Source organism: Falco cherrug, chromosome 16 (genome assembly GCF_023634085.1).
Source record: "Falco cherrug isolate bFalChe1 chromosome 16, bFalChe1.pri, whole genome shotgun sequence".
NCBI classification, from domain to species: domain Eukaryota; kingdom Metazoa; phylum Chordata; class Aves; order Falconiformes; family Falconidae; genus Falco; species Falco cherrug.
This window is the reverse complement of record NC_073712.1, coordinates 4,397,603-4,425,590: the sequence shown is the minus strand read 5'-3', so window position 1 is coordinate 4,425,590 and position 27,988 is coordinate 4,397,603. Positions and strand designations below refer to the sequence as shown.

Below are 27,988 nucleotides of genomic sequence, written 5' to 3'. Positions count from 1 at the left end.
TGCGGGCCATAGTCACCCTCATAGTCCTGGCTGTCAAAGAAAACCACAGGAAATCAAAAAGTATGAACTTCAGAACCACTTGAGCCAACCCATGAACAAATAATTTTAATGTTTTTTTGGTTGTTTTTTTTTTCAGCAGACCGTAGTTTTCTCGGAGCTCCACAGTCTCCTCTCTTTGAAGTTGGACAGATACAGTAAACACAACAAATATATGATACAACCCATCACAGCTGGATTAAAAAAAAATACACAAAAAATATAATACATAAAAAAATGGATTTTTAACATTGTGGACTGACACAGCTCTAAAAATGGTGATTGTAACCCTGGTAAGCTTTACAAAGTCTTTAAAAAAATAAAACAGTACTTCATGTGAAATTCATAAATACACTGGAGGAGAATGGAGGGGTTGGGGGGGGTGGGGTTGAGAAAGTGTCTCTGGGATCGTGGCTAAACCCCGGCCAGGGCTGTGGGGGCACCAGGCAGTGTGTGCGCGGGGTGCGGGTGGGCGCCCCGGGGGCTGGATGCAGGAGGGATGCAGGGAGGGATGCTGGAGGCACAAACCGGTCCAGTTAACAAAGAGCGTCGTCCCCCGGCAGGGCCGGGAGCAGGGCACGCCTGTGTTTTATGGCAGGGAAGTTTGGAGTTTTCATTCCCAGAGTTTTCAATCAGTGAGTGAAATGGAAGAAAGCAAAAGAACCATGGAACAACAACAAAAAAAACCCCATGCTACATATGAGAAGTCAGCCGGGTAGCCCCGGCACAGCCCTGGGATGGGATGCTGGCGCCTTTCCCTGGGTTTTTCCCTCTTTCCCCCCTGCTCCAGCTGCCCCTGCTCGCTGCCTCCACCCAGCACCCAGTCCCTGCCCAGGCACAGGGATGGGTGGCTTCTCCCAGCAGCAAGAGGTTGAAGTCCCCACACCTCGTGGGACACGTGCCACCGTGACGGCAGCCAAGGCCCTTTCCTGAGCTCTGGGGCTGTTCCTGCTCTGCACCAGGCAGCATTGATCCCAAACCCCCGCCTTGCCCCCCTGTCCCAGGCTCCAGCACCCCTCAAACCACCCCTGCCCTCCCCTGGCACCCTGCCTCTGCTACCCTGCTAGCACGAGAAACCTGGCCAGTGCTGCCCATCTCAGGCTCCCCGTCACCCTGCCAGCCCCCTGCCACCCTGCTCCGTGCCACCGCTGCAACACCAGACCTCTGTCCCTCTGCGTCCCTCCTGCACCCTGGGGATGCTCTCCCCTTGCAGCCGCAGCCTGGGCATGCTGCCTTGGCTCGTTTTGGGCTGCAGCCACAAAAATATCTCCAGGCAGACCCAGTTCCCCGTCCTGGCGTCCCTCCTGTCCTCTGTCCCCTCTCTGTCCTCCCTGTCCCAAACTCTGCCCACTCACAGCCTGGCCCTGCATTGCACAAGGTGCTTCTCCCTGCATGAGCCGCCTCTCCAGCTGCTTCCTGCGGGATGCAGGTGAGCTGTTTGGAGCGGCTGCAGGGAGCAGCTAAAACCAGAACAGGCAACACAGAAAAAAGGCAAAAAAGGTGAGGGGAAAAAAAAAAAAAAAAAAGATGGCAAATGTACATATGCAAAGTAAATCAGGCAAATCTGCCCTCACTGCTCTCTCCTCATTCCTCCTCAGCAAGCGAGCACAGGGGGCGGGGGGGTGCGTTTAGCCTGGGCTAAACCCCCCCAAGTGCAATCCCTGAAAGCACCCGCACAGCTCAGGGATCCCACTGCCACGTACAAACCAGCCTCTGGTCTGCAGCCATTCCAGAGGTGGAGACATCCCCAAGACTTCCCTACACAAGCCAGCTCCCCGTGCCCGGCTTTTCCTGCACGGCTCCGACCCCGCAAACTCAGCTGCATCCCCTCCTCCAGTCACCAGCATGGGTGGGTGGCAGGGGAGCCGGTCCTGGACACGGCAGAGGGTCCTAATCCTGATTACAAGCATGGTGTCTCTTTAAAAGGTATTAAAAAGCACTTTAATTTAAAAAAAAAAAAAAAGGAAAAAATAAAATGAGCCATAAAAAAACGGTTTGCATCGTCGATGCCCTCCCACCTTCAGCACTGCCAGCTCCCAGTGCCCCAGCTGGGCACAGAGACCGAGCATCCCGGGTGCTGGTCCCTGGGGAGGCAGCAGCATCCCCCTCCACCGCCCTGCCCTGCCCTGCTCCTACCTGCCACCACCTCGGCACGTCCGTCCCCATGTCCCCGCTGCCACCCGGGCTCTGCCAGGCAGCACCGACGCCGCGGCCACTGCCATGCCCACCGGTTTCGGATCAGACCTGGCGTGACGCCACGGCCTCCAGCCTGTCCGTGCTCGCTCTTCTCTGCTCAGCGCCGGGACCGCTCCTGAGCCGGGCAGGGGGCAAAAGGAGGGGTCGTCCTCCGCTCTGACATCCCGCTGCTGGCAGTGGCACAGCAGGCTCCCGGCCTTCATCGGCGACACCGAGGGCCGGTCTCTCCCCATCCAGCGCCGGACGCAGGTTTCCTTTCTCCCTACGCTTCCTTTCCCATTCTTCTTTTTTTTTTTTTTATTTATTTATTTAAAAAAAAAAAAAAAAAGAAACTGTTCCTAAGTAGAAAACATCTGCGATCACAAGTCAGTCTTTTTTGGCTATTGGTTTCCTTCCTCCTCCTCCTCCTCTCTTCAAATGACTTCTCATGAGGCAACGGGCACGGGCGGCTCTTCTGCACGGCCCTCTCCCTCCCCTGCGCACCCCTCGTGCCCCTGCCCGTCCCCGAGGGCCCCTAGTCCTTGACCAACTTGTACACATGGTGCTGGGCGCCGTGCTCGCTGGTGGAGACCTCAAAAACGAAGGCTATGCAGAGCAAGGTTTCCTGGGTATCCCTGTTCGTAACAACCTGCGGCAGAGCAGAGAGCGTGTTAGGAGGGGGCTGCACCCATGGGGAGATGCTGTTACACAGGGGGTTGCACGAGCTCAGGCACAGGCACTTCCATTGCACCACCAAAAATTTGCGACGCAGTTTTGGAGGGGTAGCATGGGCTTGGGCACAGCCACTTTAATCCCACTATTAGAAACTTGCTACCCATCATTTGGGAGATTTGCAAGGGCTCAGGCACAGGCAGTTTAATTGCACCACCAAAAATATGCTGCCCGATTTTTGAGAGGTAGCATGGGCTTGGGCACAGGCACTTTAATTGCACCATGAAAAATTTGCTGCCCATTATTTGGGAGACTTGCAAAAGCTCGGGCACAGGCACTTTAACTGCACCACCAAAAATTTATTACCCAGTTTCAGAGGGGTTGCATGGGCTCAGGCACAGCCAATTTAATCGTACCACCAGAAATTTGTTACCCATTATCTGGGAGACTTGCATGGGCTCAGGCACAGGCACTTTCATTGCACCACCAAAAATTTGCTACCCAGTTTTTGAGGGTTAGCATAGGCTCGGGCACAGCCACTTTAATTGCACCATTACAAATTTGCTATCTCTTACTGGGGGGTTGCACAGGCTCAGGCACAGGCACTTTCATTGCACCATCAAAAATTTGCTGCCCATTATCTGGGGGTTGCATGGGTAGAGGCACAGCCAATTTAATTGCACCACAAAAATTTGGTACCTGTTATCTGGGGGAGTTGGACAGGCTCATGCACTGACACTTTATTTGCACCATCAACATTTACTCCCTGTAATTCAGGGGGCTGCACAGGCTCTGGCACAGGCGCTTTAATTGCACCATGAAAAATTTGCTACCCAATTTTGGAGGGGTAGCACAGGCTTGGGCGCAGCCACTTTAATTGCACCATTATAAATTTGCTACCCATCATTTGGGAGACTTGCAAGGGCTCAGGCACAAGCAGTTTAACTGCTCCACCAAAAATATGCTGCCCAATTTTGGAGGGGCTGCATGGGCTCAGGCACAGTCGATTTAATTGTACCACCAGCCATTATCTGGGAGATTTGCAAGGGCTCAGGCACAGGCACTTTCATTGCACCATCAAAAATTTGCTACCCAATTTTGGAGGGGTAGCATGGGCTCAGGCACAGGCAGTTTAATTGCATCATTAAAAAATTGTTACCCATTATTTGGGAGACTTGCAAGGGCTCGGGCACAGGCACTTTAACTGCATCACCAAAAATTCATTACCCAGTTTTGGAGCGGTTGCATGGGCTCAGGCACAGCTAATTTAATTGTACCACCAGAAATTTGCTACCCAATTTTTGAGGGGTTGCATGCACTTGGGCACAGCCAATTTAGCTGTACCACCAAAAATTTGCTCCCCATTATCTGAGAGACTTGCGGGGGGTCAGGCACAGGCACTTTCATTGCACCATCAAAAATTTGCTACCCAGTTTTTGGGGGGGTTGCACCACGGGGTCTGGCACAGCCAGTGTATTTGCACTGCCAAGGCTGGGTGCTCGGGGCTGGGCAGCACACAGCAGGGATGGTGAGGTGGATGCAAGTGTGGGCTCCGTGCTCCGGGTGGGAAATGCTCCCTGGAAAAGGAGGATACCTGCAGGATGGTGAAATTCTCCAGGACGCTGTTCATCATGTACTTCTCTGGGAGGTGCTTGAGTTTGTGGATGAAGTTGATCATGTACTCGCACATGGGAGACCGGTGGATGCGGTAGACGAACCGGCCGTTCTCCAGCCGCGCGTACTCCGTCTGCGGGGAAGAGCCGGGGTGAGCAGCCACCCCCTGGGAGCCGAAACACAGCGGGGGACGCGGGCATGGGTGGGTGGCAGCCAACTGGGACAGGGCGGAGATGTCCTCTCCGCTCCACCCAGGGACAGGCATGCACCCATGTGTCCTACACCCAGCCCTGGGGCCTTCTCCATCCCAGGACCCGCCGTGGACCCGATTCCCACCTCTTCCCCGTGCAGCAGGACTCAGGACTCACCTCCACCTTCTCCACGACCTGCTTCCCAAAGGAGCACACCTTGGTGGAGACCGTGATGGTCATGTTCTCTGCACTGCTGTACTGGCTGCTGACACCATAGAAAGTCCCCGGCCCATCCTGGATCGTGCTGTTTAGATCCGCCTGGAGAGATGAGAGTGGAGAGAAGGTCCCATTAGGTGCCATCACACCCAGCTCTCCATGGGGACAGGGCACACCAGCTTACAGAGCTGCCCAGGATGCTCCCACTCTGCCAGAAGGGTGCCCAACCTGCAACGAGCCCGTGGCTGGAGGACAACCCCCCCCTCCATCCTCGTCCTCCCAGCATCGTACCCAAAATTTGACGAGGAAGAAGGAGTTCTGGGGCCCACGCTCATAGAGCTCCTTGAGGCCACCTTTCTTCTCAGGGAACTTGTCATAGATCTGGCGGATGTCCACGGCCTCCAGCAGCGGATCGCTGTACGAGGGGTTCGTCTGGCCGATGTGCACGAAGAGGTGTTTGCTGTACTGTAAGGGACGGGGCGGGGAAAGGAAAAACCAGAGGTCAGATGGAAGCGAGATGCCACCAAGCGCAGTGATGGGCACCAACCCACCCGGCTGGTGGGGACACAGAGGGGACCGTTACCGTTTCAGCATCCCGTGGCACCTCCATGAAGGCGGAGTACTCGAGGAGCCGGAGCTTGGCAGAGGCGATGGTGCGGTCCTGCCAGACGGGCACGGCCGAGGCGGCTGGTGGGAGCGGAGCCAAGGGCTCATAACCTGGGAAGGGGGAGCATGGGGAGGGGGAGGGGGCAACCATGAGCTGGGACCAGGACCGGGACAGCAATGCTGTCCTTAACCACATCCCCCCCGCCCTGTATCTCCCAGCAACGGGGGTTTTCCCACAGGGTGGCCAAAACATGGGATGTGCCGGTCCCTCTCCTGGGTGGAAAGGGACTGGGGAGGGGGGGACACAGCTGGGAGCAGCAGGGTCCTGCTCACCAGGGGGCTTTTTGTCAGGCTTAAAGCCAGGTTTTTCCCCCTGCAAGGCTGGGGAGGGGACCACAGGTGGGTGGCACTGTGGGTGGGAGGGTTGGACCGGGACAGGGGACATAGAACCTAGCAGGGGTCCTGCACAGGGGCAAGGACAGCACTTACTGGCTAGTGATGGAGGCATGGGTGGCTGGATGGGGTAAGCTGGTTGTGCAAACGGTTTAATGCTGGAAAGCAAAGAGCATCATTAGGTTAACGAAGCCCAGGTCACCCCAGCCCCTTGCCAAGGGCGAGGGGGGGGTCCTGCCCAGCACCAGGCAGTGGAGGGGTTTTGTACTCACTCCTGAGAGGGTCCAGGCTGTCCTGGGATAGGCCCACTCCAAAACTGCGGGAAGAGCACAAGGAAGAGTCAGGCAGCTTCTGACACCCCCCCCAAATTCCCCTCCACACCTGCTGCAAACTGCCCCCAAAGCCCCCCCCTGCACTGCCACCAGGGCTGAGGGTGGCCATCAAATGTCACCCCCCACCCCCGTCCCCTGTGCAGCTCATACACGGGGATCCCTGTGTCCCCCCCACCTCAGGGTGTCTCTGTATGGGGGGGTGCGGGGCTGTCCTCACCCTGGGGGCAGCAGAGAAGACGGCCTGAGGAAGAGGAGGGGGGGGGCTGAGCTTGTTCTGCAGGACGCTGGCTGACACGATCTGCGCGGAGGACATGGAAGCCATGCTCTGCAGAGCCTTATCCTTCGAGACCTGGTCCTGCGGGGGGCACAGGAGGAAGACGGGGGTTACCGGGGCAGACTGAGACACACACACACACCCCACCCCCCCCAATCTGAGTGTGCCTGGCAGGTTTTGCAAAGCTTGGAGCCGGTCGTGCAGACTGGCCGAGGGACCAGGGCAGGTGGATGCCCCCCCCCCCCCTAAATTCACCCACATTAATTAAGGCTTGAAGCTTCCAAGTGTCCCGTGGGCAAGAGCTGCCAAGTCTGGAAGGTGTCCCCACTCCCCCTGCAAGGGTTTGGCCCCTTTGTGGGAGGGGACAAAAAGCAACGGAGAACAAAAGGCATCACAAACTCGAGCTCAACTTACCAAGTTCATGGCCTGTCCGCAAAAGAAAAAAAAAAGATAAAGGTTAGAGCATGGTGGGAGCCTGCAGGCACTGTGTGCACCCCCTGAGCTGTGCATCCCCCACCCCAGCTCATCACCGCAGTCTGATTCGGGAAGCAAACCCCTCGACCCAGCTGGTCACCAGGGGATGCATACGGTGGGCAACGATGCCCAGCCTTAATCCCACCGGGAACGGGGTGCCGATGACCCTCACTATTTCAGAGGGCTGCTGTGGCGAACCAGGCTCCACCGTTGTTGGCTCTTAAATATCCTTTACAGCTTTTCATACCACTTACAACCTCCTCAGCAGCTCCCAGCTCTGGCACGGAGAGGAAGAGCTGCCCAGCTCCTGCCCTGCCCGGCAATGGGCACCGGCACCCGGCTGCCCCGGGACGCCAGCACCAATTCCACCGCAGGCACCGCAAGGAGGACCCTGGGCACAACCCCGCTACGCCTGTGGGCATTTATATAGCAGACCAATCCTTTTTATCTTTTTCCTTTTTTGCTCTGGAGGTCGCAGCACCACTGGACAGGGGCGGAGGGCACCGAGGTCTTGCCCAGGGGACAGGGTTGCTCCTCCAGCCGCATCGCAAGGACACGCGCGTGCCGGTCCCATCGCCCACCCTCTGTTTTCCCTCCGAACCCTCCTCAGGGATCAATGGCTCCATTTATTTTTCACCTGGAGCAGGGCAGGAGTGCGGGCATGCAGCCACACGCCGGGTAGCACTAAGACGCACGTGACTGCAACTTAAAGATATATAGGTATTGCTCACGGGAGGGACTCTCCGTTCAGCAGGACAAGTGCTTTGCCCCCAGGTATGGCTGGCAAGGGATGTTTCGCATCCACAGTGTATTTTTATGATTTTTTTTTAATTTTTATTTATTTATATATTGCTCAGGGGGATCTCTGCCCTGCCTGTACCCTGCCAGATCCCTGCAGGCAGCGAAGCCAGGGATGGAGAGCGCAGCCACGGATGCCGGTCTCCATCGCCCCAGCCCATGAGGTCACTCCTGCCTCCAGCTCCCCCATGCCCTGTGCTGTGCAGCAAGGAAAGCCTATTTTATTCTGGTTTATTCTATTTTATAGGCTTCTGCTGTTGCTGCCCCCTGTCCCCAACTGCCCCTCGGGGTGGGGTCAGGTTTAAGACAGACAAGCCCAGAGGAGCCTCCCAGGACAGCTCTGGCTGCCTTCTCCTGCCATCTCCCAACTGACCCCCCTGGTCAGGGGGACCCTTCCTGGCACCCTGCTCCTGCTGAAGGGCTTTGGAGGGCATGGCTTGGGCGGCTCCCGGGCAGCGTTAAAGCTTCGGGGACCAGAATGCCAGCATCAGCTCTGACAGTGCCCCCCCCCCCCCCCCGCCAGCCTCAGTGCTGGAGACTTGGGGACAGTGCCCGGGACAGGGAGCTGGCGATGCTTTTGGGACCCTGAGGTGGTGGCAAGGGGCTGAAAGGTTTTCTAAGCTCCCCCACCCTCGGGAAGGCAGCAGGTTCCCCCCAGATCCTGCCCAAGGAGATGCCCTCCGGTGTGACGATGCAGGGAGCAACCCTGGAGCATCCCAGGCTATGCAGCCCAGCCTGGAGCTGGCTGTCCCCACTGGGTGGCTGTGCAGTGGGGACCCCTCTGTCCCCAACCTTGCACCGTGTGGGTCCAACCCGAGCAGGGCTCGGTCCTTCGGTGATGCCACCAGTCCTGCCCATGCCCATCCCCCCCCATCATCACGCTCCCCATCACCGCCACGAAGCTCGGTGGGAACGGTTACGGAAGGGTTAGTCGGGCTCCATGAGGAGGAAGGAAGGAAAGAAAAGCCAACCAGAGAAGAGAGGATGATCCAGTTTTTCCTCGCTCGGCTCCCTTGGCCCCTGGGACCACGGGCTGCCCCAGGACCGCTGTGCTCCCTCCCCAGCACCACGGCCCCATCCGGACCTGCTGCCACCCGCATCCCCCAGGTGCCACCTGGGCCATACTCAGACCCTGGTGCATCACAAGCCACCGGGCTGGCAGCCTGCAGGGACCCCCAGGACCCGCCGCTTCTGCCCAGATCCTGCTGGCACCCGCTGTGAGCAGGGCCAGGTCCCCGCTGGGGCTGGGGGAGGGTTTTTGCACCCCTTGCTTGAACCTCACTTTGCCTCGCTGGCTGCTCAGGGGGGTCTTTCCCCTCCTGGGAAAACCTCTGATGACCCAAAAGAGGGGGAAGCCCTTGTGCATCACCCGAGGAGGGTTTAAACCCCCATTTTCCCATGGCGGAGCCCTTGCCTGGGTGAAAGGAGGGGATCTGGCACCCAAAGTCACCCTCCTGGGGGAGAGGGAAGGGGTCTGCCACCCCATCCTTTGCACTTTTCTCTGGGTATCCTGCAACGATGCTTCTACAAACCTTCCAGTCCCAGGAGCCAAGGGAGGGGGAAGAAAAAAAACCACCAAAAAGGAGAGGTAACGAAGGAAAGCAAGCGGCACATGGCAGAGCCGAGCGCGTTAGTTGTCAGCAGGCTGGGGGGCCAGGCGGGGCGGTGGGGGGGGACACGCGTACCTTCAGCTTGGACTGAATCTCCCGAGATTTCCGTCGGGCAAGAACCTGCAAGTGGCTAGAGACCTGCAGAGAGAGAGCAGAAGGAGAGGGGGAACAGCAGAGCCGTCAACCAGAGGAAAGGAGAAGGAAGGAGAGGGGCTGCCCATGCTCACAGAGACACCGCCGCGGACACCTGGGCAAGGGCGCCAACGTACCTTGATGCCAACCTGGTACTCCCGCACCTTCTTCCGAGCTAGAACCTGTATGTGGCTGGACACCTAGCGCCCGCCACGCCGTTCGGAAAGGAAAATACAGACAGTGTGAAGATATGTTCCCCCAGCAAGGTGGGATGCTCTTCCCGGGGAAGGGAGCGGGGAGACCGGGGGGAGCGCGCGGGGCTTGATGCTCCTGGAGATGCTGAGGGTCCTGCGCCTGCCGCGAGCTGAAGGGAGGAAAACTGGGGGGAGGGGTACTCGGTGCTGTGCTGATGGACGCTGGTTTGTGCCCCCCCCCCGGGTGGGGTGAAGCTCCTCAGAGTGAAGCTGCCGCAGTTGGAGCATCCACGTTTACCATCTCTCTGGGCTTCCCGGCCGGACAGCCCCCCCGGCCCCTGCGAGCGCAATGGGGTGCTGCCTGCACCCAGCGCCCAACACCTGGCCCGGCTCATTTGGGGTGCCCCTGGGTGGGCTGCAGGGGGGCTGCCAGGAGGGACAGGCTCATTCCCCCTGCACTCCTGCTGAGTTTGCAGGTGGGGAAGGTGAGAAGAGGGTCGCGGGGGGTGGGGGTGGTTTGTGTGTCCAGACACCTGTAAGAGCAGGATCCAAAGAAACGGGGCAGGAAAGGCGCAGCGTGGATGGGGTGCCTGCCCTGAGCCCCGGGCAGGGTGGGGGGCACCAGGGCTGATTTTGGCAAGATTTTTCTCCCACCAGCACCAGGCGGTCCAAGAAGGGACACCAGGCTGTCCATGACATGACCACGCAGAGGGGACAATGCCACATGCGCTCTCTGCTGTGACTTCCCCAAGTGCCCCCAGAGCATTGCTTTCGCCCAGTGCTGCATCCTTCCCCCTGCAGAGGTTGGGGCGGGGGGGGGGGTCCTGTTAAGGCTTTAAGCTGCTCAACACTGGTCTGAACACAAGGATGGTGGCTGGACACTGGTCTCTCTCCCTCCAGCACCAGTTCTGGAGGGATGTCCCTCCCAGTGCCTGGGGACCAGCACCCTGCCCTGGTGGGGACTCGTGGCAGGGGACAGTCCCAATGTAAGTGTCCCCATGCCCCAAACACATCCATCCCCCCACGGGGGGAGACGCACCCTGGCTCTGCCGGACAGGCAGCACGGCTGCTGGTTGGGGACAAAGATGGAAGGAAGAGGCCACCAGACACGTGACACATGGACATGTCCCACTGAGGGCCACAGCACCCCACTGGTGGGGTCTCTGGCACGAGGGTGCAGCGAGGGCTTGCAGCCGGGATGGATGCGACCCTGCCTACACGCTGTGAGGCGAAGGACCACCGCGTGCCCCCTGCCCTGCCAGCATCCTGCCCGCACGCTGCCTGCCCAGCACCAGGGCAGCGAGGCTGGGGCAAGGGCTCTGCCGTAGCTCCGGGCCCCCCAGGACCAGCACCACCACACAGCCCGTCCCCTGGCCAGGATGGGGGTGCCTTGCTCTCAGGCCGGGGGCTTTGGGGGTGCCCTCACCGTGGTGCCTGGCACAAGTGCCATAAAGTCTGGCAAGGGGCAGAAGTGGGACCGGTCTCCGGATCCGGGTGGAGCAGGGAAGAGATGCACCAGACGCACACACTGCTCGGCTGGAGATTCCAAGGGCTCCTGTCACCCGCGGGGTGACCCCAGCCAGGCGGGGGGGCTGGGAGCTGCCTGCCCCGGCCCCCCAAATTTCAGGGCATCCCCAGATGGGGCTGGGACAGACCAGCCCGAGGGTGTTTGTGCTCGCAGACGAAGCTCCACGCAGAGGATGAGGGTCCTGCTGGCAGCAACGGTGGCTCCAGGAGAGGACACAGAGGATGGGCAACTCAGCCAGACACCCACTCCCCCCCGGGGCTTACCTGGCACCCCCCTCCCGACCCCCCCTCCAGAGACAAAGCAGAGCGATGCCCTCACCTGCTTCCTCGTCCGTGTCTTCCCCGTCCGCAGCTTGATGTACCGGGCTATCAGTTCATTACGACCTGCCGGCAGAGCCAGGGGGTCAGCCCCGGGGTAGCGGGGGGGCATCAGCCCCCAAAGGCACCTCTGCCCCCCTGTCCTGCCCAGCCCAGCCCAGCCTGATGATGCTGGTCCTTAATGAGGCCGGTCCTTAATGAGGGAGGCACTGCCAGGAGATGGCGCTGCCATGACAACTGTCCAGCCCAAGGGGACAGCGGGGTGGCCCAAGGGGACATCAGGGTGGCCACCCCCCTACCAGGCCAGTGAGACCCACCTGGTGGCCCCCACCCCACCGGGTTTGCCAGCCCCTAGATGCAGGGGGCTCAGAGTGGGGATGCCAGCCACCGGAGACCCCCACCACAGCAGGGTCCCCAAACACAGGCAACCACGGACACCCCCCAAAAGCCATCCCTAGGGCAGCCACCCACCCGGCTCCATGCAGCCCTTCCCACGAGGGTCCTGGGGTGTCCCCCTGGCACCCCACTTCCCGTTTGCGAGCCATGCTGGCCTTTCCACCACTATTTCCTAACGTCCTGGGTCTAATTCGAAGCAGAAGTTGCTTTTGCGCCACATTTTAGAGGCCAGCTGTGGCCAATCTATGTTCAAACGTCAGAGCAGCTGGGAGCTTTCTTCTCCCAGCCCCGGCCCCGGCCCCCCCGCCGCCGCGCCCCCCGCGCACGGGGGCGGCCAGGCACGCCAGATTTATTTTAATGGACCAGATGGTCGCGGTTGGAACTTGTCGAAATGCCCTTGGAGAGGGTTTCGGCTTTAAAAAAAAAAAAAAAAAATCTCTTAAAAAAAAAATAATACACCCCCCACCCCCCCCACACTCTTCTACCCCAACCAGCCCCCTCCCAGCCCCAGAGCAACTGGGCCCTCCTGGAGGGGGGGACACATGGGGACAGACAGGGCCAGGTGCTGTGCTGGGATGGCTGTGGGGTGTCCGTGCTGGGCAGGAGCTGGTGGGTGGGTGGGGGTCCTGGAAATGAGGGTGCCCCCTGCACGGCCAGCGTGGCACCCCCAAGCCACCCCACAGCCCTGAGCACAGCTCCCATCCTGCCCGCCACTCCCAGCCTCGTTAGTGCCTAATTAGGGCCAGGTCCCCAAGGGTGCCCTTTAGGGCCAGGTGAGCTGATGCCTGCAGCAGGGTGCTGCCAAGGGCTGTGGGCACCCTGGTGCTGAGCCCCAGTTTGGGGGTGCACCTTCACTGAGCACCGCAGCATCCCCCTTCGCACACCCCGCTCCCGAGTCGCATCCTCTCCTTCCCCATAGCCAGCCCCTGGGAAAGAAATCTGGGAAAGAAAAGTGGGTGCCTTCGTGCACCCCAGCGGGGCAATCAACCCAGTGCCCAGCACCCAGCGCCAAGAGTCTCCTGCACCCATCCTGCCTCGCATGACGTCCCAGCCACCACCCTGGGCTGCGCCCTCGCACCCTGTGCCCGCGCACCCTGTCCCTGTCCCCCGTGATTCACCCAGGCCCGTGCCATTCCCTCCGAGAGGGCACGTCCTCCTCCAAATTACCACATTCCCCAAATTCCTCTCCCCTGACACCACCACGTGAACCAGTTGGACAGGCTGGGTTAAAAATAACCCGGCGGGCAGCGAGTGAGAGCAGCGGGGGGCCAGCGTGCCCAGCCTGGCCCCCCAGCTCCCACCTGCTCCGCCACCCCCGCACCGCTGGCATCAGTGGGGCACGGGCTGCCGTGACCATGGGCACCCCAAGGGACCCCCCCAAAAAAGGGGGAGTGGTGGAGAGCAGTGGCACTGGCACACCTTTGTGTCGGATGCCAGCATCGCCTGTGCCACTGGTGGCCCTGGGGGTCCCAGTAAGCTCAGCACCACCAGCTGGGGGTCCTGGGGGTCTCGGTGAGGAAGGGGGGGGGATGGGGGGGGAGATGAAAGGCAGCCGGCGGGGGCTGCTGCCTCTTTAAGCAGCTGCCAGATGTCTCCGAAAGGCTGGAAAAACCGGTCGGGGCTCGGCGTGCTGCACAGGGCCAGGCTCCCGGCGGCACTTCAGCTATTCCCGGAGAAATCCAAAAAATGCACCCGCTTGGGAAGCCCTGTGCTCCCCCCAGCCCCGACGCCCTGCGCTGGGGGCCCGGGGAGCTGGCATGGGGACGGGGACAGTGGCACCCAAAGCCCCATCCCCTCTGCCCACCGGCAGCGGGTGAGCCATCGCCGGTGACAGCAGCATCCCGGGCGGACGGGTGTATTTTGGAGGCTGGGGATGAAGGCGCCGGCCCTGGTGCCTTCATCACCGCAGGGTGACAGTAACATGGCAACCTGTCCCCGGCTCTCAGGTCACTAGCCCTAGGGGTGACATGATGGGAGGTGATGGGGAGGATGGACCAGCCCGCCCCCAAGCAGGCATGGGGACACCATGGCACCTTCCGCTGCTCTTTGGTGGCACCACGCACCCTGCGCCAGTATCAACCCCTGCCTCCATCACCCATCCTCATCCTCTTCCCGTTGCAGAGCCACCAAGACGGGTGTTTTATGCCACCGGAAACTGGGCTGAGACCCCCTCCCCCAAACTCATTGCACCAGTGGGGCCCGCCAGCCCCACTGCTGCCAACAAAGTCACCCACAGCTGAGCAGGGTGCTGGTGGTGGCCGGGGGCGGGTGGGTGGCCCTCGTCACCGGGTGCTGCCCGCCACCAGGTCCGGTTGGGGGAGGTTTGGGGAGCGATGCGGAGGCGCATGGGAGCGGGAGGGTTGGCGCTGGCCCCGCAGCCCTGCGCCCGCTCCCTGCCTGCACCCGCTCCCTGCCCGCACCCGCTCCCTGCCTGACGGCTTCACCAAACCAGTCGGTCCGGCAGGGCCGAGAGAGGGAAGGGAGGGAGCGGGAGGGAGAGCCAGCGCAGAGGGAGGGGACGTGGGTCACTGCCACCTCCCCGGTCCAGCTCCGGGATGCACCGGGGGAAGCTGCTCTTGGGGTTGGGGGGGTGCTCGAAGGCGATGCCCCGGTGTGGGTTTGGGGCAGGAGGTTTTGCTTCACCCCCAGCCGCTCCGTCCTGTCCCCACCACTCACCGTACATCTTGCCCTCATCCGAGAGGATGATTTTCCGCCGGCCGCAGGGGGGGTAGATCGCCAACGCCTCCTGGAAGCTCTGCTCGATGTCCGGACTCCACACGCCCTCGGCATCATTGTCCAGACTCTTGTCCATGCCGTCCTGGCCATCTTCCCGCCCCTCCCCGGGGCTGCCGCTGGCGTTCCAGCTGTTGGACGCTATGGTGCTGGCTGCTCTGGGCTCCGACCCTGAGCCCCCACGGACACGCGACAACCTGCTGGGACACAGGGGACACCCATCAGCCCCTGAGACCCCTTGCTGGTGGTATGGGGCTGCAGTGACAGCACGGCCCCAGGTCTGTCCCCAGTGCTGGCCCTGTCCCCACTCACAGCCAGGGCTGGGAGCAGCATCCCGGTGTGGGGCATCAGAGGCACACACAGGCTTTCCTGGGGCGCAGAGCCATGATTTCCACGAGTACCCCCAAATCCAAGCCACGAGCAACCATCCAGGGTCCCCCCAAATAAAGGTTGGGAAGGAAACAGCCCAGATACCGCATTATCCGTACGAGGAGCTCGGGCACTCAGCACCCATGGGTGACACCCCGGGACGGGGCGGCAGCAGCCCCGCAGCCTGCGAGCCCTGACCCCGCACCAGCACCCACTGCCACCCCACTGCCTCCTTGGGCGAGCCGTGCCCAAAATCACCCCCAGCCCCAAAAATTCTGGCAAAGACAGAGTTGGGATTTGAAGGGAGATGCTGGGCGGCTCCAAGCCAGACCCCGCTAATGGAAACCAGGCAGCCAGAACCCTCCGGCAGCCCTACCCCTGGCACCGGCAGAGGCCCCCCACCCCGAGGATGCTCAGCCGGGGCGCTGGGTGCTCCCCAAGTGGCGGGTGATGCCGGGGAGCCTTCAACACTCCTCCTCCTCCTCCTTTTGCCCGGCTCCCGGCGCAGTGTTTTGCAATAACATGTTTGGCGGCAGCTGCCGGCGGTGGGAGCGGAGAGGTGTCTCCTGCGCTGCTGCGCTTCCCGGACGGCTGGGAGTGTACAAAGGTCTTCGGCGCAGACATCTCCTTTTAAAGGAACTGCAAGCAGCCCCGCTGGCTCAAGCGTGCTGCGAGGCCTTCTTTTTTTTTTTTTTTTTTCCTTTTATAAAAAAAGAAACTTCTCCCCCCCCCGCCCCACTCTCCCCATCTCTCTCCCTCGCCGTGACGTGATGTCAGCCCCTCCGGTCCCCGCCACCCGCCCCTGCCCGCTGTCCCCCCCGCTTGCTGCTCCCCCTCTTGCCGAGCGCTGTGGCCAAATAAGGAGAACTGGATTGTAGGATCGAGCCGGCCGGCCAAGAGCGGGATGGCGGCGGCGGTGCTGGACAGGCCTGTGGCACCCCGAGTCCCGTGGCACGCCGAGTCCCACGCCATCCCGAGCCCCACAGCACCCCGAGCCCCTGCACCCTGACTCCTGCGACACCCCGAGCCCCATGGCACCCCGGGCCCCTGCACCCTGACTCCTGCGACACCCCGAGTCCCACGGCACCCCCAGCCCCACGGCACCCCAAGCCCCTGCACCCTGACTCCTGCGACACCCCGAGTCCCACGGCACCCCGAGCCCCTGCACCCCGACTCCTGCGACACCCCGAGTCCCACGGCACCCCAAGCCCCTGCACCCCGACTCCTGCGACACCCCGAGTCCCACGGCACCCCGAGCCCCTGCACCCCGACTCCTGCGACACCCCGAGTCCCACGGCACCCCGAGCCCCTGCACCCCGACTCCTGCGACACCCCGAGTCCCACGGCACCCCGAGCCCCTGCACCCCGACTCCTGCGACACCCCGAGTCCCACGGCACCCCGAGCCCCTGCACCCCGACTCCTGTGACACCCCGAGTCCCACGGCACCCCAAGCCCCTGCACCCTGACTCCTGCAACACCCCGAGTCCCACGGCACCCCGGGCCCCTGCACCCTGACTCCTGCGACACCCCGAGCCCCACGGCACCCCAAGCCCCTGCACCCTGACTCCTGCAACACCCTGAGCCCCACGGCACCCCGAGCCCCTGCACCCTGACTCCTGCGACACCCCGAGCCCCACGGCACCCCGAGCCCCTGCACCCTGACTCCTGCAACACCCCGAGCCCCACGGCACCCCGAGCCCCTGCACCCTGACTCCTGCAACACCCCGAGCCCCACGGCACCCCGAGCCCCTGCACCCTGACTCCTGCGACACCCCGAGCCCCACGGCACCCCGAGCCCCTGCACCCTGACTCCTGCGACACCCCGAGCCCCACGGCACCCCAAGCCCCTGCACCCTGACTCCTGCGACACCCCGAGCCCCACGGCACCCCGAGCCCCTGCACCCTGACTCCTGCAACACCCCGAGCCCCACGGCACCCCGAGCCCCTGCACCCTGACTCCTGCAACACCCCGAGTCCCACGGCATGGCAGCTGTGCCTGCTGCTGGGGTGCTCCGTGGGGCAGCCCCCAGGAGGGAGATGTCATCCAAACCCAGCGGGGTGGTGGGGGTGGGAGGGTAGGGGGACACCGGGGCAAGGCACTGGGCAGGGATGGGGAGGGTGGCCACAGCGGGACCCCCCAACTGCCCCCCCCCCCCAACAGCTCAGCTCTGTCCCAGTGTGGGGTGCAGCTGTCTCGGCCAGGCACTGAGCCCCAGCTGCCCCACAGCAGCCCAGGATCCCCAGACAGGGGGAAACCACAGACCCCCCAGCTGCCCCACAGCAGCCTGAGACCCCACAGTCCCCAGACCCCATGGTCCTACAGTGACACCTGAGCCCACAGTGGCCTGGAACCCCCCAGCAGCCCAAGACCCCCCCAGCTGCACCATGGCAGCTCAGGAGCCCCCAGCCTCAAGATCCCACCGTGGCCTGGGACCCCGCAGCCCTGCGCCAGGCTGGGAGTTGGCAGCATCCCGGGACCCCACGGGGCTGCCATCAGTCACCCTAAAAGCTGGTGCTGGGGGGTGGCTTTGCAGGGACCCACCAGAGCCCCTGCCCACCTTGACTGATGGGTGCTTTTGGGGCCAAGAGCGAAGCTATAGGGCCAAAGGCAAAGCTATAGGGCCAAAAGCAAATCTATAGGGCTGAAAGCAAATCTATAGGGCTGGATTCACCACTGCAGGCAGGATCCTGGAACAAGCAGCGTGACCAGTGCCCTGGGTCACTGTCCCCACACCGGGCATCACGTGCACAGGCGGGGTGCCAGCTGCCCACACACCTTGCCTGTGGCACACATCCCCCCCTCCCCAGGAGCTCCCCAACACTCCCCCAGCACCCCCAGCCCCCTCCCACCCCACTGCCCCCCCAGCAGGGAAACCCCAGCCCAGCCTTTTCGGGGAAGCCGGGAGAAAAGGGAGGGTGATGCTGGGGCCACGGCCAAGGTGAGAGGAAGCAACAACTCCTCCTCCTCCTCCTCCTCCTCCTCCATGGAACCTGCTTTTGGCCAGGCCGAGACACTGGATTTCCTGGAGGGAGGGTGCAAGGCACCGCGCTGACGCAAGGCATGGCCGAGCTCTGCGCTCCACCCAGCCCTTACAAAACACCAACAACAGGAGCAATTAGGAAACCGGCATGGCTGGACAGCCTGCGGAGGGACCGCTGGCCAGACCTGCTCTGGGCAGGGAGGGGACCGGACCTGCCAGAAAACATGTCACCAGCTCCTGCCTCCCAGCTGCTCCCCAGGGACCAGGGGGAGAAGCCCCCTCCCAGGGCACAGGCATCTCTGTGGACCACTGATGCGCAGTGGGGATGCTTGCCCCCGGGAGGAGGGATGCTCGCTGGTACCCGTGCTCACTCACCCACCCCTCTGCACCCTGCCTTTGTGGGGTGCCACACTCCAGCCCCAGGGTTTAGAGGGTGCTGGAGGAGGGCTGCACACCCACGAGGTCCCCCCGCACGGGTGAGACGGGTGCCCGCAGCGGGCAGGGGAGGATGCTGCCGAGGCAGCCCTTATCTCCCTGCAAGGCCAAGGCTGTGCCAGGAGATGGGGACGGCATTCCCACGATGGGGATGACGGGGACAGCATTCCCACGATGGGGACAATGGGGACAGCATTCCCACAGGCTCACAGAGCTCGGCTCCGGCACCTCGTGGTAGGGGATGCGAGGGAAACCCAGGGTTGGGAGAGCTGCTTGGGGCTGGAGAGCTTGGAAAAGCAACAAGAAGCTTCTCTACACCCTGGGAAAGCAACAAGGGTGGTTGCAAAGAGGGAGGGATGCTCAGGCGATGGGTGTTTTCTGGTGAGTCGGGGGAAGGAAATATTCTGGAGGCAGCGGCTGTGGTTGGAGCGGTGCAGTGGGCATCCTGCTGGGGCTGGGCGCGGGTGCTGAGGTCAGGAGCAGGGTGCTGTTGGGACCAGCACAACCAGCCACGATAGGGATCGGGTCGGGGGCATGCGGGATGGCACGAGGAAGAGCACTTGGGCCTGGGAGCATGGGGACATCGCTGCTCGGAGCCAGGGGCTGTGGGGCCTGTTGCCCCTGCAAAGCCCCCAGGTGCAGGACAGCACCCTGTCCCCATCCCTGTCCCATGCTCTTGAGCTGGGGGGAACGGTGTGTTCCTCTTCCCTTGCACGCTGAGCCCCACAAGCGTTGCCCCAACTCACGCCCCACCTCAGGCACAGCCCTGGCAGCCCCCACCCTGCCCCAAGCCTCTGCATCCCGGCTGCACTGGGCACCCAGCAAAGAACCGGGGGCTGCCCAAGCAACGGGGTGATGCCACCCAGCCCTACCTTGGCCAGTGTCACGGCACAGCGATAAACACCCCGTGACACACTCCTTGCTGGCCCCGGCCATCCCTGTCCTCCCGGCTGGTGCCAGTGCCAGCATCACCCCTCCTTGGGTGCAGCCCCCCAGCTGCCACTCTTTGCAAACTGGGGTGGTTATTGCCACAGCATCCCCCCGCAGTGCCGGGGATGCAGGGCATGGCCACCACCATCTGCTGCAGGAGGGGTCCTGCAGCACAGCATGGCCCCAGCTGACACCATCCAGCCCCAAGGTCCCCTCCTTACCTAGGGCTCCCCTGACCCACAGCGGAGCAGCACCAGGACCCCATGGGACGATCCCCTGCGATGCTGGGGACACTGGGTGGGCCAACAGACTCTGGTACGGGGGTCCAGCTGCATCCCAGCTCCATCCCGCCTTCCCATGCAGGGGGCCCAGGGCGATCCAGCCCTCCTCCCTCCACCCCTGCACCCAGACCCCACGGCGAAAGGATAAAAGTTCACCGGCAAGCCCGGGCAGGCGCGGCACAGCGCGGTGCTCAGCCTCGCACCGGCACAGGCAGAGCGCTGCCGCCTGCACCAGCCCCAGTGGGGGGACGTGTGAGGCCACCGTCACCCCCTTCCCATCACCGTGATCCCAGGGGTGAAGGGGGAAAGGAGCCCCCATCCTCTCTGGTGCTGAGCATGCAGCCCCCCGCCAGGGCTGGCTTGGGAAGGGGGCTGGGGAGTCCCACTGCGACGAGGTCCCTGGGGACAGCCCGCCTGTGGGGACGTGGAGAGGGGCTGCTCCGTCACACAACAGGTTCTGGATGATCCCATATAAGCAAATCCCAAAGGTGAGGCTCCCGGGCACCCCGGCTCCTCCCTGCGCCCCCCGGCACATCAGGGCTCAGCAAGAAGGTGGCTGGGGGTCCACCAGCAGGCAGAGACCTTTGTTAACGTGCCCCTGTTGTGGGCAGGGGACATCAGTGTGCTCCTTGGCTCGGCAAGGGCAGCGCTGGCCGGTGGCAGTGTCCCTGCTGCCACCCCTGCCCATCCCATAATACGGCTGGGAACAGGCCGGGAGAAACACTGCTCACAGCACCGACACACCAGCTCCAGAGAGCCCTTCGAAGCAAACCCAAAAGCCTTGGGGGTCCCGGGGGACCCCAGTAAGACCCCGACATGCCACGCACAGAGCCCGGCCACCCTGGGCTGAGCCCAGCACGACCCTACCGCGCTTTTCTTGCCGTAGCCAAGCATTTTTCGCAGGAAGCCCATATCCCTGGCAGCTCGCCCAGGGACCCTTCGGGAATGCCCTACCCCATGCCCTGCCCCGATCCCACAAGGGGCACCATCCCGGTTGGCATGTGGCCGTCCCGGGGATGCCCAGCACCCATCGAAGCGAGCGGCAGTGGCTGAGCAAGACCCGGCTCGGCGGGGCGGGCGGTGGAAGGTTTGTTTACATCGCACTCCTCTTCCAAACAGCTCTGGGGCTGCGGTGAGGGATTCCCCGGCTTGCGAAGGGCGGTCGCCCTGCTCCCTCCCACCCAGGTTTGCACCTCCTTGACGGGAGGACCAGCCACCTTCTCCCCAAAGGGACCCCCGGCGTGGGTTGGGGACCCAGGCAGTGGCAGAGCCCCCCATGCGCCAGGCCGGCTCCCCACGAGACAGCCCGACTAATTTCCTCCCCTCTATCGCTTCCTGTCCCTTCCGGCTTGGCGGGCGGCTCAGGAAGCAATCGGAGCGGGGAAACCGCAGGAGGCCACGTGGCAGCATCCCACCAGGGTCCTCAGTGCTGCCAGGGCCGCCCTGGGCACGTGCCCCCCAGCTCCGGCCAGACCCCTGCAGCCAAAGGGTCCCTCAGCTCCCAGCGAAGCCCCGGGGACCAACAGGGATGCAGCCGATCCTCACTCAACAGCACGAGGGATGCTCAGACCCCTCATCCCGAAGAGCGGTGGGGGAACAAGGAGGAAACCAGAGTGATTGGCCCTGAAAACATCTGGGAAGGGATGAGGGAGGGGGTCAGGTGCCCCCCAGGGCACAGCCCTCCTAACGGCAGAACCACGGGCGCCCAAACCAACCCCTCTGTCAACTCTTCCTCCAGTCCCAGTAGGGTGGTGGAGCTGGGTTTCGGCTGCTGGAGGACCTGAGCTGGTTTTGCTCAAGCCTCCAGGCTCAGGACCTGAGGGCAGGGGACTGACGGACACCGTATCCCGGCTTCCCTCCCTGGCCCAATTACGGCCGCCCTGCCCAGCCAGGACGGGGCGTTTCACCCAGCAGCGCATAAATAGAAAGCTTTTGCAGCATTAATTGCTCTCTGCGTTATGAAACGAGCTGGATGGAAACAACAGGGTTGGTGTCGCCTGCCAGGGACAGGCCACAGCCACGGCCGTCCCGTGACACCCCCAGCGTCGGTGACCCGTGGCATGGCCAATGCCAGGCATGACACCCACTGGGGACCGTTGGATTCGCCTTGCTCCTGGGCCAAAATACACCCATCCCGGGATGTCTCCCAGCGAACATCCCCGGCAGACGAGCACGGGGCATCCGTGTCCCAAGTCCCCAGGGACTCCCCCAGCGCCGCTTGTCCCAAGGGTCTCTGGGGTCAGGGAAGCCCCAGGGCCAGGCAGCCCCGTGCCTGCAGTGGGACGGTGTCCCGGGTACCCTGCCAGCCCTCGGACCAGCTCCTGGGAGGAGAAATGCCTCCACGGAGGAGTTTTGGGTGCTGCTGACCCCATTTTATGCCATTGCGGCAGGGCTAGGGAAAAAAGTCTTCTGGGGAATTGCTGGCTGCCAGGCGAGGAGGAGGAGGAGGAGGAAGGCTGCAATGCATTTCACACCCGCCCCCGGCCGCCTCCACCCCTGCGAAACCCAACCCTGCCCGGGGAGCAGCTGCACCTGCTGCCCGCGCCGTGGCACCCGCCAGAGCCCAGCCAGCATCACCGCGCTCCCAGCTGAGCGACCGGGAGGAGAAACCCAGCAGGGCAGGGGGTCGTGAGAGCTGATCCCCCCCAAGCACCCAAGACAAGAGGCTGTGGGGGCCTGCCAGGTTTTGCCATCCCAGCTGAGACATGGAGATGCCCCAGCTGCCGGAGGCCGGGGCAAAACACGACACAGCAATGTCACCTGGCCACTGTCACCCCTGCGAGGAGGCACATTCCCCTGCCCTCCTGCGACGAGCTCGCAAAGCTCGGGGCAGCGCCAAACCAAGGTCCTGCGCTTAACGCAGGAGCTGCACTGGCAGGTGGGCACTGCCCCACGCAAACCGCACGGGTGATTTGTTCCCAGAAAGGGATATTTCGGTTTAGCAGCATTTTAATGTGTGACATCAGCCCTGACCGGCCCAGCGAGCAAACCCTTGTGCACACCAGGAGCGTGCCGGGTGCCCGCGGTGGAGCATCGCCTTCTCCAGCCCCTCTCGCCTGCGCCGAGAGCTGGAAACGGGCACAGCGACTCCTGCTCCCGCAGATTGAAAAATTGCTCTGGAATCCTCGGGGAGGAAAGTTGCTAAAAATACACGAAGGCAGTATTCTTGGTAAAAGAAGGAGCTCCAGCAAGAAGCATGGCCCAAGAGTGCCGGAGAGCCTGGCACGATGCGCTAGCCCCCTGCCTGGCACACTGGTACCCAAACAGCGGAGCCGGACCCCGACCCTCCGCTCCATGATGCTGCCTTGGCACTGAGCACAGCGGTCACCCCGTGCCACAGATGACCACAGGCACTGGTGAGGAGCATCAAGCGAGCACCCTGCCCAACTCATCCCCCAACATGTGGGCAAGAAGCCGGGCAGGGAAAAAAGCAGGCTCTTGCACCAGACCTTTGCTCCTGGACTGCCGAGCGCCCAGATCACCCCGCTAATAAAAACCCGACGCTCGCTTGGGCTGGGGGCTCACGTGCCTGCGTGCGGGTGTGCTTTTTCCCAAACCCGAATTGCCTAAGCCAAAGAGGGGGGGAAAGGCAGGAGCTGGCTGCCTCTGGGGGAAGGGCGGGCGGCGAGGAGCTGGCATGGGAACGGCAGCCCATCCTCCACGCACTCCGCTCCGCGTCTGTAAACTTTGAACATCTTCCGGAGAGAAGTTAGTGGCTATTGTGAACAGCTGGATCTAATTTTACGAGGAGCGAGGAGGAGACAGTCGTGGGGAAATAATAAGGCTTGGCGCTCCCAGGCGAGGATCCCCGAGCCCGGCCAGCCCTCCTGCCTCCACCGCACCCCGCCGGGGGGGAGCGCCGGCAAGACGGCCACGGGGAAACTGAGGCACGGAGCAGAGCAGGGCTCAACCGCACGCTGGGTAATGCAAACCAGGAGTCCCAGCGTCCGGGGCATTGCTCCTCCGTGTGTCCCAGACCCATCACCGCTCCAGCAGCCGGGGCATCGGCAGTGGCACGGCTCTTCCCTGACGTGGAAAGCTGGGCTGCCACCGCGGGCCACCCTCCCAGGCCAGGGCAGCACCTTCAGACGCAGGGACCCCCAGCACGCTCCGTGCTCAGGGGCACCGTGGCGTGACACATCCCTCCAGCCGGCTGCTTCCCCCAAGGCTCTGCCCACCTCCTAAAATTAGCTCCAGCTCTGCCGTCCCATCCCTGGCCGCCCCCCGCAGCCAGGGGAGCTCTGCCAACACACGCTCCGGGTCCCTACCGATCCCACCGGCGGCGAAGGGGAAGGGGATAAACCAGCCTCCTCCATCGCTCGCATCTCACCTGCCAGCCACAAGCCACAAGCGAGCAAGCTTTTCCCGGTGTTATTTCTTACAGGGTGAAGCGCAGCCCTGAAGCGGGCTGAAGTCACCTCCTGTGCCTCTGGCTAGTGAGGGCCGGCCGGCCGAGGGTGAGCTCCGGGTTGGCTTTGGCCAGCTGAGACCTGGCACATCTCGTGACACACCAGGGAAGGTGGCAGGGGTATGTGCTAGGGGGCACGGCGGGTTTCTGTACCGCTGCTGTCTCATGGCATGCAACGGAGGATGCTGGGGACACCGGAGCGTTGCATCCATTCACGACCAGGTGAGGGGACACGCTCCGGTGGGATTTGCACCGCCGGGACAGGATGTGCTTCGCTCAATTGGACACTCGTATTTCTCTGGACCCTTCACCTGCAGGATGCCATCAGTTGTGCCAATTTAGAGCCCTACGTGAATGCTGTCCCCACGGGGCCACCAGCTGCCACCCCTGGGGTTCATGGCCTGACACCTCCGAAGGGCTCAGACACGTGTGCTCACCACGAAGCCCTGCAACAGCACCCGGCGCTGGATGATCCCCTGCTCCCCACACACACCCAGGCAGGCGAGCGGCCATCCAGCACCGCCAGGAGCTTTTCCCAGGGCCCCTCGCTCCCATTTCACAGGCGGGGAAAACCGAAGCACCGGGAGTTGTAGCGGCATGTCCAGACCCGCAGCAGGATACGGCCGTGTGTTATCACAGGGGGAGGGGGGGCCCGATCCTGCCACATGCCCGCTGCAGGCTGGCACGGGGCACGGCCCCGCTGGCTCACCCCATCATTACCTTCCCTCCCTCCCTCCCTCCAAAAAAACATTTCATAAGCCGCCACGTGACGGTGGCAATAGCGAACGCCCATGCGCTTCAGGTGCCTGCCCCAACCACAACACGCAGGTGCCTGGGCTCAGCCGCCGCGCCGCCCCGGCACGCTCCCAGCCTGGGCACTGACCCCAAATAACACCTCAGACACGCAGCTGAGACGCTCAGAGCGTGGCCTGGCCACCCAGCCAACCCCCCCGGGGATGGCAGCTCCCAAAATCAAATCTATTTGGTTATATCCCATCCACCAGCAGCGCCCAAGGTGGTGCAAACACCGTGGCAGCCCCACCAAGCCCCTTGCAATTGCTGTCAAGGATTTAATAAGAGAAGCTCCAAGAGATGGGCCAGTTTTTGGACAGCATCCATCCCGTCTGGCGATGGCCAGAGGGATCCCAGCCCCAGGAAGAGCGCCAGGATGGCTCTTGCCACGCAAATCCCAGCAGCACCCTTGGTTAGGGCTTTGCAGCTCGTCCTCCTCTTCCCCTCCATCCTTCACTCGCACAGACAGAAGAGCAACTAAGGCAGGAAAACCCATTTTCCCCCTGAAAACAACCTAAAATTGCCCATTTCCCCCCTTTCCAGCCGCTGTGTGCCCGCATCGCTCCCACCACCGACCTCACCTGCCACCGGCCTCGGCGCTCGCTGTGTGTTTGACAGGAGCTGCGCGGTTACTTACTTTTTAATACATTAATTATAGCTGATTACCACTGTCACCCCCACCTCCCCAGAGCCACGGCTTGTTCACGCACCACTGGGAAAAGGCTCCTTCCTTCGGCACAATGCTGGGGCCGCCGGGACTCACCTCCCGACCTGCTCGGTGGTGGCAAGATGGGGGTTAAATGGCAATTAAAAGGAGATGCTGTTCCTGGTATCATGATAAACAGTGACCATACGTCATGGGAAATGGATGCAAGTCCCTGTTACGGATGGACGTGGAGGCTGGAAGGGGGTTTGCTTTGCTGGGGGGGATGTTAGAGGTGGGATGGCTGGCGGAGGGTTCGTCTCTGTACCCCTTTGCCCCCCAAAATGCCACAGTTGAAGCATCCCCCTGCTCCCAGCCGAGCCCTGACACCGTAGTCACCCCGGTCGGGACGAGGGTCCTTGAGATACCTGGGTACCGCTTATACAAGGCAGCTGGAGCCCGCCGCCGAGCCCGCCGCTTTGGAAGGGTTATTTTTGTTAGAAAAGCCAGTGTGGTGCCAGCTGCCTGCCCGCCCCAGGGAGGGAGCTGGGTGCCCGAGGTCCCCTGGGGACGGGAACGTCCCCCGTGTCACCCGGCAGGGAGGGGGCGGCTGCTCACCCCACAGCCATCCACAGCCCCTTCCCATCGGAACACTGGCTCTGCAAACCCAACAGGGCCAAATCGTCTCCCAACGCAACACTCGTGCCCATCCTCTCCGGTGGGGCAGTGCCGGGAACGCTGCTCGGGCAGCGCTGCGGTGAGCGTCACCTGCCTCACAGCGGGGTCCCAGCCCCGCCACCCCTCACCCATTTCTCCCCCAACTTCACCGCTGGGTGACCTTGGCAAGCCCTGACCCTCCCATCCAGTTTGGGGACCCCCTTCCTCCCATCCCCAGGACCAGCCCGCCCCAATGACCCACCCCGAAAGCCGGGTGCGGTGAAGGGCTTTGGGGCTGTGGAGGTCCAACGGGTGCATGGGGAGGGGGGTCACCAACCTGGTACATCCCCGGTTCTCCACCCATCATCACAAGCACCCCAAAACTGGGTGGGGGGGTAGCAAGCCCTTGCTGGCAGGGCCCCCCAGGGTGGCCGGGCAGTGCCAAAGCCCTGACTCACGGCGTGCACGTACCCGCGCGGGGTAAAGCGATAGGAGGGGAGAGACGACGCTGGAGCCCAAAATACCCCGGCGTGCCTGACACCGGAGATTATCGCTTTGCCGGTGGGACGGGCGCCCGGCACGGCTCGCCCTGGCTCCCCACAAAGCACCAAAACACCCCAAAACTCTGCCTTCACCTTCGCCCCTGCCAAACCTCGAAGAGCAATGGGGCTGCGGGCTCCCTGCCGCCCTGTCGGGGGTCCCGGTACCATTTCCAGCTGGTTTCTCCCCAAAATATGTTTTTTTTTCCCAGCCGGCACAGGCCAAACGCATTGCATAGGGCCTGAGCGGTTTTGGGGGGGTGGCACTGGGAGGGCTTGGCCTTATTTTCCTTCCAAGGGGATTGTGGGGGGGGGGAAAAGACCCAACAACCCCAACCCCAAGGAGGGTGTAAAAATAAAATAATAATAATAATAAAGATGACACACTGCTGAAAATTATACATCTAATTGCTGCCTCGTTAGCAATGCGCCCCTATGACGAGGCACAAAGTGTTTAGCATACAGTCAGCGTATGGTCATCCCCTACATGCGTGTGACACACATGTAACGTGACACGCGTGTGGCCCCCACACACCCCCCCGGGACCCCCCCCGAGGGGCACTGGTTGGGCCGAGGGGCAGACGGGGCGGTTGATCCCTCACTATAACGCCCGGCGCCCCGCTCGCTCCCGACGTATGGGCTATAGGGTACACAAGGCCCCTTTGTAACCCTATAGCCCGCCGCGCACCCCGGGGATGGGAGGATGGGAGGGGGGCGGCGGTGGAGAGAGGGGGGGGGCGGGCAGCCCCGACGGGGCGGGAGCCTGGGGAGCCATTGCCGGGGGGATTGGGGACACCCTGGGGACACCTTGGGGACGGCTGGGCTGTGCCCCCCGCCACACGGGCTTACATACACCTTCCCCCCACGCGCGGCCGTCGGGGGGAGGCACTGGGGGCGCGGGGGGCAGCGAGGGCTGGGGCGACCCCGCCGTGTGTGTGTGTCCCCCCCCGGCGGGCTGGGTGCAGGCGGAGGGCTGCGGGCCGGGAGGGAGGAGGCGCCGCAGGAGGAGGAGGAGGAGGAGGAGGAGGAGGAAGGGGGGCCGGGGGTCTCCTCTCGGCGGGCCTTACCTGCTCCGTGCTCCGGAGGGGCTGGGCCGGGGGCGCCGGGGCCGGGCCGGGGGCCGGGCGGGGGGCGGCAGGAATGCGGGAGCGCGGCGGGTGCCGGGTCCGCGCACGGAGCCAGCGCAGCGACGGGAAAGTTTATGCGAGGGAGGAGCAGAAAGTTGGGAGTCAATCAGGAGGCGGCGGGGCCGGGCCGACCC

The 27,988-nt window shown here is 62.8% G+C and overlaps 2 protein-coding genes across 7 annotated transcripts; both read right to left on the bottom strand.

The window, feature by feature from the left end:
* Positions 1 to 79: 79 nt before the first annotated feature.
* On the bottom strand, positions 80 to 27,988 carry TEAD3 (TEA domain transcription factor 3). Of its 6 annotated transcripts, none has more exons than XM_055728067.1 (14): positions 27,795 to 27,988; positions 14,635 to 14,888; positions 11,564 to 11,628; positions 9,661 to 9,723; positions 9,467 to 9,529; positions 6,924 to 6,935; positions 6,453 to 6,590; positions 6,176 to 6,219; positions 6,000 to 6,061; positions 5,488 to 5,621; positions 5,196 to 5,369; positions 4,866 to 5,006; positions 4,478 to 4,630; positions 80 to 2,860 (listed from the first exon to the last, which is right to left on the bottom strand). In XM_055728067.1, exons 2-14 carry the CDS (start codon positions 14,768 to 14,770, stop codon positions 2,747 to 2,749), a joined length of 1,299 nt encoding a protein of 432 aa, XP_055584042.1. In that variant the 5' UTR covers positions 14,771 to 14,888; positions 27,795 to 27,988; the 3' UTR covers positions 80 to 2,746. The 6 variants fall into 6 exon arrangements, with proteins under 6 accessions (XP_055584042.1, XP_055584045.1, XP_055584044.1 ...); XM_055728070.1 differs by having other exon boundaries at positions 14,635 to 14,891; positions 27,795 to 27,929; XM_055728069.1 differs by lacking the exon at positions 9,467 to 9,529.
* On the bottom strand, positions 6,929 to 9,475 carry LOC129737475 (collagen alpha-2(I) chain-like). The gene has a single exon (XM_055728075.1). The coding sequence runs from the start codon at positions 9,179 to 9,181 to the stop codon at positions 8,240 to 8,242; it is 942 nt and encodes a 313-aa protein (XP_055584050.1). The 5' UTR covers positions 9,182 to 9,475; the 3' UTR covers positions 6,929 to 8,239.